The sequence below is a fragment of the Jaculus jaculus genome, chromosome 5, assembly GCF_020740685.1.
Source record: "Jaculus jaculus isolate mJacJac1 chromosome 5, mJacJac1.mat.Y.cur, whole genome shotgun sequence".
Lineage (NCBI taxonomy): Eukaryota > Metazoa > Chordata > Mammalia > Rodentia > Dipodidae > Jaculus > Jaculus jaculus.
In genome coordinates, this window is record NC_059106.1 from 97,284,296 (window position 1) to 97,299,514 (window position 15,219).

Genomic DNA, 15,219 nt, shown 5'->3' on the forward strand with positions numbered 1-15,219 from the left:
TATTGATGATGTGTGAGTGCCCAGTACATGCTGTGTAGTGTTGATGATGTGTGTGTACCCAGTACATGCTGTGTAGTATTGATGTGTGAGTACCTAGTACATGTTGTGCAGTACTGATGATGTGTGAGTACCTAGCACATGCTGTGTAGTATCGATGATGTGTGAGTGCCCAATACATGCTGTGTAGTATTGATGATGTGTGAGTACCCAGTACATGCTGTGTAGTGTTAATGATGTGTGAGTACCCAGTGCATGCTGTGTATTGTTGATAATGTGTTTATGCCCAGTACATGCTATGTAGTGTTGATGGTGTGTGAGTGTCCAGTACATGCCATGTAGTATTGATGAAGTGTGACTGCCCACTGCATGCTGTGTAGTACTGATGGTGTATGAGGGCCCAGTATATATTGATAGTGTATAAATGCCTAGCATATACTTTGTAGTATTGATAATGCATGAGTACCCAGTACATGCTCTGTAATATTGATAATGCATGAATGCCCAGTACATGCTATGTGGTATTGATAATGTTCACCCCTCAATGGTACTCACTGCTGTGTATCAATTTAATTAATAGAAAGGTTGCCACATGTCCTGTTAGCCTAATGAACTTACTTTTCTTTACTTGTTTGGTTTTATGAAAATAGTTTCCAGTTAGAAATATTGGTATTTAACTTATTCTGTCCATCTTCCTGCTGCTAGAGAGGTGCACCCTTGCAGTGCCTCAGGTTTGGGCTGATGGAAGGACTGCTGAGTGCTTGGTAAGAACAAGCAGGTAGAAAATAAAGCACAGGGAAGAAGGGAGAAGTTTCCCCTTAAAGGTGGTTCCTTTTGTTTGAGCTTGTGAAACTGAGTTCCTAGGACTTGCTTTGGAAGTGCCTTCTTGGGAAAGCTGCTGCTGTTTTGAGGAATTGAACTTATAAGGATAATATATGTATATTTCCATCTAGTTCCCCATGTACAACAGATAAGTATCAGTGTTCTATGGGAGTTGAGTAGAAAAACACCAGAACCAGAACCAGAAAAGGAAAGATACATGGCTTAGATGACCATTTTGAGCCAAGAATTCTGGAATGATATTTGGGAAGACATTTTGGTCAGATGAAAGCATAAGACTCATTGGGTAGCACAGCCAGCTTTGAGTGGCATTGAAAGATGGTGTAAAATTGAATTTTAATTGTGGGAAGTCTTTTGTGTAACAGAAACCTTCATAGTAAAATTAAGTAGTGACTATCAGTATTTTTTTGGACAGAAGAGTTATCTAATTAAGACTAAACCACAGGGAGTTCAATTTGGCTGTGACTTTAAAAAAACTATTTTATTTTCATTTATTTATTTATTTGAGAGAGGGGGGAGGGAGGGGGAAGGGAGGGAGGGGGGAAGGAGGGAGGGAGGGAGGGAGGGAAATAGGCAGGGAGAGAAATAGGCAGGGAGAGAAAGAGAGAGATAATGGATGTGCCAGGTCCTTCGGCCACTGCAAATGATCTCCAGATGCATGTGCCCCCTGGTGCATTTGGTTCATGTGGGGCCTGGAGAATCGAACCTGGATCCTTTGGCTTTGCAGGCAAGTGCCTTAACCAGCCCTGGCATATGACATTTTTGAGACTAGGGAAAGACTGACTACAGAGAAGTTATTAATCCAGGTAAAGCCTAATGAAACCTGGTTAGTATATTCTGCTTTCCATGTTCTCTTATTGTGAAGTGAAGAGACTTGCATCATCTTTATTTTCAGTCCATATTTTTTGTTATTTGTATAAAGGGAATACAAAACCTATCTTTTCAATTTTTTTTTTTGTAAAACTGCAGATAGTCTACTTCACAGTAGACCCAATTCAAATTATTTTTTAAAAAATTATTTTCTTTATTTGCAAAAGAGGGAGGGAGAGATGGAGGGAAAGAAAGAGGGATGAGGTGGGGGGGGGGGAGAGAGAGTACACATGTGTCAGGGCTCCTGCCACCTCAAACTCCAGATACATGTACCACTTTTCATGCATTTGGCTTTATGGGTACTGGGGAATTAAACCTGGGACATCATGTTTTGCAAGCAAGTGCCTTTAACTGTTGAGCCATCTCTCCAGCCCCTAATTCTGGTTCTGTCTATATATGCTCCTGTGTTTTAGGAGTTGCTTTTCTACCTTTAATTTTCTTTTAGAGACAGGCCTCAAACACATGATTCTTCTGCCTCAGCCTCCCAAGTCTAGGGGTTATTAGCATGTGTTTCCATGCCATTAGCAGTCAGGAATTTCATATGCATGGAAGAATTTGGCACTGTAGAGTGTAGGTGCTTTCCCCCCCCCCCCAGATAATTTGTAATGGTCAATCCACCATAAAATGTCAAAAAGAACAATACCTAGATGCTGGCAGTTCAAAGTAGAATTTCCATCTAAACCAACCATGGTGGTTCACGCCTTTAATCCCAGCACTTGGAGGCAGAGGTGGGAGGATCACTGTGAGTTCAAGGCCACCCTGAGGCTACAGAGTGAATTCCAGGTCAGCCTGGGCTAGAGTGAGACACTACCTCCAAAAAACCAACAAACAAACAAATAAGGAAAGAAAGAATTTACATCTAAAGGGTTGGTGAGATGGCTTAGTAGTTAAGGTGTTTGCCTGAGATGCCTAAGGACCCATGTTCGACTCCCCAGTACCCATCCATGTAAGCCAGATGTACAAGGGGGCACATGCATCTGAGTTCATTTGCAGTGGCTAGAGGCTTTGGTGTTCCAATTCTCTCTCTCAAAATGAATAAATAAATAAAAATATTTAGAAAAAGGATTTGCATTTGGTTTAGGGCTTGGAGGTTGAAAATTGAGATGAGGATGTCTAAAAGCTTTATATACCACATTCAGGCACCCTTATTTGGCCAAAGTAAGCTGTTATAATCAATTTCCCCAGGAACCTTCAGAGTCTATTTTATGAGAACTAGGCCACAGTGTGTTTTTCTTAAATTTCTATTCAAGAACATTCATGTGCTTTAAGCCTTCTGAATATCTGTGATGAAAGAAAATAGAAGAAATCAACAGACTTTGTTGCTTTGATGAAAAGCGGTTAGTGTGGGGGGGAGCAAAAGACGAACTTTCACCTTTCAGTTTTGTGCCAAAGCACTATGGCCTGTCAACATAGAGTGATTGTTTTCTCTCATGTTATTTAGTGGATGGGTTGTGGTTAAATGGCTGAACTTCATTCAAATTAAGCATAAATAGTCTCTAATTATGGTTCAGTGTCTAAATATTTTGCAACTATTAACAAATGTGTGTGTATGGTGATAGTTAAGGCTTGAAAGAAAATGAGAAAACACTGCTAGTCTTTTTGTTTAAAATCTTTTAATAAAACATTTTTTTTTTTTCATCTCACATAGGTTGGGTGTTGAAAACAAAGACATATTTTAGTAGAAATTCACCTGTCTTATTGCTTGGAAAATGTTACCACTTTAAGTATGAAGGTAAGTGATAAATTTATAAAACATTTAAAACTTTTGAGAGTTTCATTGCTAGACTTTTTATTGTTTTATTTCTCGATAAAACTCTTTTGGCATTTCTGGTAAGTAAATACATTGTGTATAACACATAATATGATGCAATATAGTTGGTTTCTGTAACTCCTTGAGGCTAAGAGTTGTGGATTTTGACTACTAAGCATATTGTTTGGATTGCTATATTAACATTCTCTAGTAGGTTCTCTGATAATTTTAGAATATGATAATTAAAATTATTAGCTTAGTAACATCAAGGTATATTTATTCTTGGTTGATTTACTTTGGTATGCCATCTCCAGTTTTCTAAAGTCATATATATTTGTCATAATAGCAGCTAACCTTTGTTGAACAATAATAATGGGCAGGACTAATTCTAAGTAATTAACATATATAAATTTATTAAGTCCTCACAGCAATCTCTGTGTGCAGTGTACACATATGTATACAAGTGTTATGTGCACATGCATGTGTTTGAGGCTGGAGGGCAACTTTGGGTATTGTTCCTCAGGAATACTGTCCGCCTGCTTTGAGACAGGGTCTCTCACTGCCCTGAAACTTACTAATTTAGGCTAACCTAGCTGGACAGCATGCTCTAGGGATCTGCATATGCTGCCATGCTTGGAATTTTATGTGAGTACTGGAGATGACACTTAGGTCTTCATGGTTGTGAGGAAAGCAGTTTGCCAACTGAGCTATCTCCTGGCCTTTCACAACCATCTTGAAGGATGAATAGGAAGTTGATAAAGAATGTATACATTTAAGTAAACAAAGCAGTGGTGTGATAAAAAATGGCTGGGACATGTGATGGGCATATTTAGCAAAAAGAGATATGCCCACTTTAGTTACGGTTGGAGATCATTCTGAAAAGGAACTATGAAGGTAGACCTTAAATTCTGTCTAGCCTTAGGTTGTGTGTGTGTGTGTGTGTGTGTGTGTATGCACACACATACATACATATACATAAAAAATCTCTGCCATAGATTTGCTATAGAGCTCCCAGATCTCCTGTAGTACAGGAGTATCTTCTTCTGGTGTTATCTTAACTCAAGTTTGTGACAGAGCTGCTGCTTCTCCTCTTCTTCCCTCTCCCCCTTTTGTTGGTTCCTTTCTCCTCTCCCACAAATAGTTCCCTCTTCTGCTTTCATGACATATCTATGTATCAACCTGTGTCATTTTTTTAAGGTACATTTTTTTCTGTTTCCATCATTACATATACATTTGTTTTATTACTTGTGTATATTAGTATGTATGGGGTGGGTTTGTGTGTTAGTATGTATGAGGTGTGTGTGTCTGTTATATGAGGTGTATATGTATATGGTTGTACTGTGGATGGGATACATATGTGTGTATGGGTTGTGTATGCATAGTATGGGATGGAAGATGTGTGTGTATGTGCATGTGTATATTGGGTGTCTCCTTTTGCTTCTTCCTTATTTCCCTGAGATGGAGTCACTCACAGAACCTGGAGCTTATAATTTTTTGGTTAGATTAGCTGACCAGTAACTCCAGCAGTCTACCTGTCTCTGTACCCCCTTAGCACTGGGGTCACAGGCATATTTGGGCAGGCCTGACATTTAATGTATATATTTTTGTATTGATAACTTCTATACTTACAGAAAATAAACCATGATAATTCCCTCCCCTCCCCTACTTTCCCCTTTTCAACTCCACTCTCCTTCATCTCCTCTTAGTCTCTCCATTAGTCTCTCTTTTATTTTGGTGTTACCAAATTTTCTACCAGTTTATGGGGGTCTTGTGAAGGTATTTCTAGGCACTGTGAAGTTATGGCTATGAAGGCCAGTTTCTGTCTGGACAGTTGCATTGTAATGACTTGTACCCTTCCTTTGGCTCTCACATTCTTTCCGCTACCTCTTCCACAGTGGTCCCTGAGCCTTGGAGGGTGTGATAAAGATGTTTCAGTGCTAGAAGTTCCTCTGTCACTTCTCCACGCTATGTTGCCTTTTGGGTCATCCCAGTGGTCACCACCATCTGAAAAGAGAAGCTTCTCTAATCAAAAGTAAGAGTAGCATTAATATATGAATATGAACATTAAATATAGTGCTTACAGGGCAGTTTGGTGAGCACAGTATATGCATTTAGCCAGGCATTAGCAGGCTTTATGCCCTTAAGTCTCATGACCTCCCTTGCCATAGGCTTTTGATTATGATTCTAGTACCAGACATGTACTCACTCCCATAGAGTGGGCAGGCCTCCAGTCAAATTAGAGAGCAGTTGGTTTCCCCCAGAGCAGGCATGCCACTATTGTACTTGTTCAGTCATTTGGCCTGTCTGACCACACTTGAGGCTTCTGGTGTCTTCTGTTTTCACCACTGATGACTTCTGTCTCCCATAGGTCTGCATGCAGTGCAGCTTTTTCCAGCTTTCAGTTGGCTGGTCTATAGGGAGAAAGTTTTCTGCTCAGGCCCAGCTTGATTTCTCAGTGACTTTGCTGCTCAGGCATGTGAAGTCTTCAGCAATAGGTTCTTACCACCTGTTTCTCAAGGGGAACCAAGGTCCTTGGCAATTGCCTGTAATGTTTTAGAGGCAACAGGGACCTCTCTGGCCAACAACTCACTGGAAGGTATCCCATCCATGCCACTGAAATTTTTCTAATAACAATCTATGGCTTCTGAATGTACCAATATTCAGAAAAATAGGTTTTCACATATCTCATTCAGAAGATTTTAAATTTTGATTGACCCTCCCCCCAACCCTTCATTTACACAGTCTCTTCCCTGACCTTGCTTAGGCCTTTTCCCTCACTGTAATCTGTTCTTCTACTTACTTATATACAATACCATCCACTTATGGCCTTTTTCTAGCTTACTGGCCTCTGATACTGAGTTTTGGTTTCAGCTCACACTGAAGTCTATACATTTGTAGTTAGGATCCATATATAGCTTTCTGGGCCTGGGTTACCTCACTTAGTAAAATCCTTCCAGATCCTAAAAATTTCATAATTTCATTTTCCTTTAACACTGAATAGAACTCCATTGTGTAAGTGTACCACATTAAAATTTTTTTTGTTCATTTTTATTTATTTATTTGAGGGTCTGGGGGGGAGGAGTCAGGTAGAGAGAGAATGGGCACACCAGGGCTTCTAGCAACTGCAAATGAACTCCAGACGCATGCACCCCCTTGTACATCTGGCTAATGTGGGTCCTGGAGAATCGAGCCTCGAACTGGGGTCCTTAGGCTTCACAGGCAAGCACTTAACTGCTAAGCCATCTCTGCAGCCCATGTACCACATTTTTATTATTCATTCATCTATTGAGGGACATCTAGTCTGGTTCCATTTCTCAGCTTTTGTGAGTACAGCAGCAATAAATATTGTTGAGCAAATATCTCTCAGGTAGTGAGAAGAGTCATTAGGATATATGCCTAGGAGTACTGTAGTTGGATCAACTGGTAAATCTATTCTTAGCTGTTGCAGGAACCTCCACACTTATTTCCACTACCTTCCCACCAACAGTGTAGAAAGGTTCTCCTTTAGCACATCCTCATCAGCATTTATTGCCATTTGTTTTCTTTCTTTCTTTCTTTCTTTCTTTCTTTCTTTCTTTCTTTCTTTCTTTCTTTCCTTCCTTCCTTCCTTCCTTCCTTCCTTCCTTCCTTCCTTCCTTCCTTCCTTCCTTCCTTCCTTCCTTCCTTCCTTCCTTCCTTCCTTCCTTCCTTCTTTCTTTCTTTTTGGTTTTTCGAGGTAGGACCTCACTCTGGTCCAGGCTGACCTGGAATTAACTCTGTAGTCTCAGGGTGGCCTTGAACACACGGCGATTCCCTACCTCTGCCTCCCGAGTGCTGGGATTAAAGGCATGCGCCACCACGCCCGGCCCATTTGTTTTCTTAATGGTAGCCTTTCAGACTGGAGTAAGATGGAATCTCAAAGTAGTTTTAATTTGCATTTCTGTGATGGCTAAGGATGTAAAACATTTTTTTTAGATGTTTATATGCCATCTGTATTTCTTCCTTTGAGAACTCTACTTAGTTCCATAGCCCATTTTTTAAATTGGGTTGTTTGATTTCTTATTTTTCTGTTTTTGGAATTCTCTGTATGTTATGGATGTTACTCCTCTGGCAGATGTGTGGCTGGCAAAGACTTTCTCCCATTCTTTAGGTTGTCTCTTTTCACTATTCATAGTGTCCTTTGCTATACAAAAACCTTGTAATGAAGTATGCAGTGAAGCATTAACTTGTTTACTTGTGAACTCTCTAATTTAATATAGGCACTTAGAGTTATAAATTTCCCTCTTAGGACTGCCTTCATTGTGTTCCAAAGGTTTTGGTATGTTGTATTATCATCATCATCATTTGATTCTATGAATTTCTTGATTTCCTTTTTGAGTTCTTCATTGACACATTCATCATTCAATAGTGTACTTTTAGTCTCTATGAATTTGTGTATGCTCTGTAGTTTTTCTTGTTGCTGATTTGCAGTTTAATCCCATTGTGGTCAGATAGACTACAAGAGATCATTTCAAGTCTCCTCTATTTGTTAAGATTTGGTTTGTATGATAATATATGGTTTATTTTAGAGAATGTTCCATGTGCTGCTGAGAAAAACGTATATTCTACAGCATTTGGATGGAATGTTTTGTAGATATCTGTTAGGTATATTTGTTCCATGACGTCATTTAATCCAGATGTCTCTCTGTTTTTTGCTGGGATGACCTGTCAATGGATGAGAATGGGGTATTGAAGTCACCCACTACAACTGTGTTTGGTGTTATCTGTGACCTTAAGTCTAATAGTGTTTGTTTGATGAAATTTGGAGCCCCCATGTTAGGTGCATATATATTTAGGATTGTAATGCCCTCCTGTTGGAGTGTTCCTTTAATTCGTATAAAATGACCTTATTCTTTCCTCACTAATTGTGGTTTGAAGTCTATCCTGTCAGATAGCAACCCCTGCTTGTTTTCTAGGCCCATTTGCTTGAAATACCATTTTCCATTCATTCACACTATGACAGTGTCTATCTTTTATTGAGAGATAAGTTTCCTGGAGGCAACAAATGGCAGGATCTTGCCTTTTCATCCAGTCTTCAATTCTTTGTGTTTTGGTTGAGTCATTGACAGCAAGAGTTATTATTAAAAGGTGTGCACTTATTCTGACTATTCTTCTTGTTTTGTAGTGCTTTCTGTTTTCCATTTACTCCCTTGTTGTTACTATTGTTTGAGTGTGGTTTGTTTTTTCTTGTTTTCATCTGTGAGTGTTTTGCTTTCTCTTCAGTGTGAAGGATTCCTTCAACTAATTTCTGTAGTTGCCATAAATTCCTTTAGCCTGTTTTTGTTATGGAATGTCCTTATCTCTCCATCAATTTGGATAAATGGCTTTGTATGATAAAGTAATCTTGGTTGACAGTTGTTATCTTTTAGAACTTGGAATACATCATTCCAAAGCCTTCTGGCTTTTAAAGTTTGTGTTGAGTAATCTGCTGTTATTCTGATGGACTTGCCTTTGTAGGTGACTTGCTTTTTCTCTGGAACTGCTTTAAATATATTTTGTTTGGTTTGCGTGTTTAGTAGTTTAATTATAACATTGTGAGGAGAGGTTCTTTCCAGGTTTTGGTCTGTTTGGTGTTCTAAAAGATTTTCTATCTGCATTGGCATTTCTTTCCCAATTTGAGGAAAATTTTCTTCTGTGATTTTGTTGAAAATGCCTACTAAGCCTCCGGATTGAAATTCTTCTCCTACTATACCCAGAATTTTTATGTTTGAACTTTTCATCATGTCCTTAACCACTAAGCCATCTCTCCAGCCCTATTATATCTTTAATATATTGCTTGATTTGGGTTTACTGATGGAACAGAGGACTGTTAATGTTTTACCTATGATTATGATGTTTAGATGTTCAAGATCTGTTCCAAAGTAAGAGTTATAAATGAAAAATTAAGAAAGAGTGGATGTAAAAAAGGTTATACAAGAGAAGAGGTTTTATCTGTCTAAAGACAAAAGTCACTGATGTTTGTTCCCTACTCTAGTTTATTCCTCCACTGTGTAAATGACACGCTTCTCTATGTCCCCACAGAGGAGGTTTCACAAGAGTCACTTTTGCACAACTGCTATTTTTAACATATCTCTTCTTGCTTATAGTTAATCCACACTCAGATTTCTATGTGTGGTGGTTTGATTCAGGTGACCCCCATAAACAAGGTATTCTGAATGCTAGGATCCCAGTTGATGGAGATTAAAAAATCCTAGGGTCTAGCCTACAGCTTTGGTCATCTCTGGATAGTCCTGAAGATAGAAAAAGAGTTGGACATAGGGACCTCACTCCAGTTACCTTTCCTTCTTCAAACTATGCCTAGGTGAAGGATGATATTATAGTTAAGAGTCCCCCCAGATAGCCAGGGTTTCTTATCTTCCAAAGGGTTAATACCAGGCATGAGTGGAAAAGATTAATGTCTTTGACATAGGTGTTTGTTGTTTGGGATAAGGAAAATAATGGTAATGTTCCTATCTCATGCAGGAGGGAGTGGGTCCCCAATGGACCTCAAATTGTAATCTCAAAAGATGGCTGGCAATTGATTCACAGTAATCTATGTAATCCATGGGTTAGTTCTTAAAAGGGAATAGGAAAGAGACATGATGATCCAGATGAAATAAGAAGGAAGAGAATTCCAGTGCCATGAACTTGAAAAGTGACTCTTGTGAAACCTCCTCTGTGGGGTCATAGAGAAGCGTGTCATTTACACAGTGGAGGAATAAACTAGAGTAGGGAACAAACATCAGTGACTTTTGTCTTTAGACAGATAAAACCTCTTCTCTTGTATAACCTTTTTTACACCCACTGTCTTTCTTAATTTTTCATTTATAACTCTTAATTTGGAATAGATCTTGAACATCTAAATATCATAATCATAGGCAAAACATTACCAATCCTATGTTCCATCAGTAAACCCAAATCAAGCAATATATTAAAGATATAATAGGGCTGGAGAGATGGCTTAGTGGTTAAGTGCTTGCCTGTGATGCCTAAGGACCCCGTTTGAGGCTAGATTCCCTAGGACCCATGGTAGCCAGATGTACAAGGGGGCACACGTGTCTGGAGTTTGTTAGCAGTAGCTGGAGGCCCTGGTGCACCCATTCTCTCTCTCTCTCTCTCTCTCTCTCTCTCTATCTGCCTCTTTCTGTGTGTCACTCACAAATAAATAAATAAAAATAAGCAAAAAATTGATCTTAAAGATATAATATATTAAAGATATAATTTTTGACCTTTTAAAAAAGATTTATTTATTTATTAGAGACAGAGAGAAAATGGGCATGTCAGGGCCTCTAGCCACTGCAAGTAAACTCTAGATGAATGCGCTACCATGTACATCTGGAGTACTTGGGACCTGGGTCATGCCTTAACTGCTAAGCCATCTTTCCAGCTCTGACCTTTTAATTTTAGTCTGTGAGGCAGTTTAGAAAGCAGAGTTGAAGTTTTATTTTATTTATTTATTTATTTTGGTTTTTCTAGATAGGGTCTTGCTGTAGCTCAGACTGACCTGGAATTCACTATGTAGTGTCAGGCTGGCCTTGAACTCACTGTGATCGTCCTACCTCAGCCTGAAGTTTTATTTTTGTTCAGTCTTAAGAACAGCTATCTACAGTTGCAGCAAACATAAGTAAACATTTTCCATTTGAAAGCTGAAAACATGGGAAGTTGTTTCTAGTAATTTACCATACCTTAAAAAAATCATCTATGTTTCTGTGTATATTTTCAGTAGCCTTAGCCACCTTTTTGTGTAAACTAGACCAGGTACAAACCCAATTCTGAAATAGAAATCTATAGCAATTAATCTGATATACTTTCATTTAGGATTAGTTTGACTAACATAAAACAAATTTTGTCTCACCATTCTTATTATCTGTGGCTATAAAAATCGGTGAAGCAGAGATAAGATATCCAGCAGTCTATGTCTAAATGGTGTCAGCATTGTTTATAAACAATAGATTTCAGCATTACAACCTGGGATTAATTTACTTTGACCTTGGAATTGTGAATGGAACCCCTTAACATGACTTGAAATTGAGAAGGCAAATGTTATCAGAACATGGAGGAGTCTTTCTTGTCTCCCTAAGAAAAAAAGTCATAGTGAATGAAACTAGATTTTTTTATAAAGCCTAAATTAAAAATTACCCAGTAGTGACCATTTAGCAGAATTAACATTCTTAGATATGAGATGTAAATGTAGCTTCATAAAATCATTAGTAGCTAATATATAAATCTTGATCTTGTCAAGACCCAGCTTCTCTAGTAGCTTAAAGCCTGAATAGAAACATTAGCTATGTTGAGTGAATAATTTAAAGCCAGTTTTCATAACTTTTCATGAACAAACTGACATCAGTGAACTGAATTCTAACCTTGACATAATGAGATATAGTAACTTCGACAAATTATGATTACCTGTTCACATGTTGCTACATTATTATGTTCTAGCTTGCTGTAAGTTTTAGGTAAACCTGCTGCTTGCATTTTATGATCTTTTCCTGTCCCCTAACAGTCTGAGAACTACATTCCAAAAAGCTTTAGTGATTTTAGACAAGAGAAGACATACTTAGAGAAAATCAAAGCTCTTTGTATGCTGTTTGTCATCCTCCTTCTCCTTCTCCCAGAGACAAGTAGCCGTCTTAGAAGGATGTCTTGAAGAGGACTTGATTTAAATATACTTGGGCTCTGAAGCCCAGGGATGCCTACTTTTCTTATAATCTGGCTTTCCATGAATTTACATAGTTTATGATGATTTATTAATATAATTTATATTATAGTGAGCTAGAAAAAGTGAAAAACTAGTTAGAATCTTAACACGTTGAGCCTGATTTAAAGTCTCAATAGCCATGTGTGGCACTTTTATTTAGTTAGAAAAGTGAGTCCATGTGGACCTCAGGATGATGTTTCCTGTAGGAGGTCAGCACACATGATCCCATGGCAGCTGAGACTGCTGAGGTGGAATGGCATTTCTTATATCTTGGAGCAAAGAAGTCTTATCTATAAGGCATTTTCTAGATCATTCTCAAGTGCAGGGGCTGAGGGTATCATCTAAGGAAGCCTTTGCTGAAGATACCTTACTACCCATGTATGAAACAAAAGATGAAATACTGGAATGCCTTTCAAATCTCTTGTTTCCTTCTCTAGATCATCCTCTAGAAACCCTTTTCTTTCTTTGTAAATGGCCACAACGAGAGTCAGACTTGTTTGGGTTTTTGCTTTTACTGCTATAGCCTGGGGTAACCTGTATCCTCCACTTCCTCATTAGCAACAGTGAGAGGAAGCAGAGTCTATGTAGTTAGCTGCTAAAACATCAGCAGAAGATGGCTACTAGCAAAGATCTCTAACTTTTTTTGGGGGGGGTAGGGTTTCACTTTTGCGTAGGCTGACCTGGAATTCACTCTGTATTTTCACAATGGCCTCAAACTCACAGCAGTCTTCCTACCTCTGCCTCCTGAGTGCTGAGATTAAAAGTGTGCACCACTATGCCTGGCTTAAGGATCTCTAACTTTTGAGACATCCTTTTAGCTCCTAGAGGAAGGCACTAGGAACTCAAAAGTGAGCTTGTTCCATGAGCCTCCTGGCCAACTATGAACCGGCCGTGCCATTTGTGCTGGGCCACTGTGTGTGTCACAGCTGGTGCTATCATTGTCACTGGGGTCTGGCTATTGCCACCATCCTGCTACTGCTTGCTGCCTACCATGGGTCACAGCCTTGTGGGGTTCAGGTGCTATGTAGGGTCCTCCTGTTGTGCAGAGTCATGCTGCCATAGACCCCTGTCCAAACACACTGTATCAATCTCTGTACCAAAGCATCACAGATAGAATTTGTATTTCCTCCAGACTTGGGTTTGGGCTCTCATAGGAATCGGCATGAGCCTCTTAGGTCCAGTTCCCTAAAAGACCACTAGCATTTAAAACTCAGTGTTCCATAGAGTTCAGCATATATGTTCTCTTTCTGAATTTAAAAGTGGGCAGGAAGGGAAGACATAAAGGTTTAACTTGATTGCCCACAGAAATTTATTATATCTGCCCATTTACCTAGTTTCAAATATGCCAAGTTCCCAAGTGGAATAGTTGTAGAGAAAAAAATAGAGAATTAGAAGTGAAAATTAGGAAATAGAATAGGTCATGTCTGCTGCTAATACAGGATTTTGGCGTTTGGGATTGGTCTCTCAAACTGGTGAACCCTAATTTTGAGTCCTTATTTTTAATGAAGAATTGATAAAATGGACTCAAGAACGATGAATTATGAATTATTAATTTTATTTAGGAAGAAATCATAATCTGTGATATTTACTTAAGGGAAATTAATATCTAGGAAAAGGCTGGGATACACACACATACACACACACACACACACACACACACACACAGAGAGAGAGAGAGAGAGAGAGAGAGAGAGAGAGAGAGAGAGAGAGAAGATTTAACACAGAAGTCCCTTCAAATAACTGACCAGAGAGGATTAAGAAATAGTTAAGCACTCAGAGATCAAAGAAAAACCATACATACAATGAAAGTGAGAAGGTACCCCCAACACAGACACAGAAGGCAAGAAGAAAAATACACAAGCCAAGCCAAGAGAAGTACTCTCCCGTTCTCAGCCAGGCTGGGAAGAAGGGACAGACTCATGGTGGATAGATACTCAAGGCCAGGTCACAGGGCAAAAGGTAGAGTGAGTAGGCTGGGTCAGTTGGATAACCTCCTTTATATGGTTCAGCCAACCAATCAGGGTGATCCTCATCACCAGGCTCAGATATGTAAGCAGAGACCTGATTGGTTTGGACTCAAGGAGCTAACCTAGGAGGCACCAAGATCTAATTGGTTTGTGGATTCATAGGGTTGACCCAGAGAGGCTGAGTTGAAAATGCAAGAAGTTTCTACTGGGCATGTCACTTCTAGAGAAAGGATCTGATCCAAGTTTCAATTTTATCAAGAATGGCATCTCCTTGTTTCCTCTTTGGGCTTTTGTCCTTAACTAACTGCCTCCTATTGAAGGAGAAATAAGAGAAAGCTAGCTTTTTATTTTTATTTTTATTTTTTTAGGAAGCTTCAGTTGGAAATTGAGGCCCAGGGAGAACTAGATACTACCCTCCATGTCAACCCTTCTTGGCAGGAATGGAACTTATGTCTGATCCAGACTCATTTATAAGACTCGTTTACAACTAGCAATAGCATACTACTTACGTGGACTGACTCTGGGGTCAAACCTACAAACCAATAGTGGTTTCTTCTTACATACCTGAATCTGATGAAAGAATACATTTTCTATACTGTGAAGACTGAGGCCCTCTTCCTAACCTTCCCTCCCTGCCCGAGTCTCCTAGCTCTGGACCCAGGATACATGTGAGTCTGACCTCTCCCCAAGGGAAGAACATAACACTGTTTCTTTGTCTGGGAGAACTTTTCTGTTTGTCTCTGCTTTAGTTTGGGGTAATTTTCACTTTAATTACATGTACAATTTTCTTTTGGTCCATGCACATATTTCCCTTATACTCCAGATCTCGACCACCTTCTCTAACTCTGGGCCTGTTACCTTTGTAACTTCTCTAAATTCAGGGTAGCCTTGGGTACACCTCTGTTTACTACTCATTTCTCACCCGAATTTCTTGGTTTATGCTTTGATATTTTCCCTCTGCTATTCTTTCTTAAGCCCTCACCATTTGCCCTCTTAACTTCCTTTCACAGGGAAGCACAAGGTGGGTTCTATGGGTGTCTCTTATAAATCTCCATATAGACCTAAGTTCTATCTTCAGCATGCTTGTGGCTTTACTCCAG

General features: G+C 39.2%; 1 protein-coding gene across 9 annotated transcripts in view; it reads left to right on the forward strand.

The window, feature by feature from the left end:
* The window catches only part of Atg4c (autophagy related 4C cysteine peptidase), a 113,635-nt gene that overhangs the window by 30,997 nt on the left and 67,419 nt on the right, over positions 1 to 15,219 (forward strand). For all 9 annotated transcript variants that reach the window (XM_045150471.1, XM_045150470.1, XM_045150472.1 and 6 more), the window contains one exon: positions 3,356 to 3,439. In XM_045150471.1, the coding sequence (XP_045006406.1) occupies positions 3,356 to 3,439 (84 nt within the window). The remainder of the gene's footprint in view (positions 1 to 3,355; positions 3,440 to 15,219) is intronic.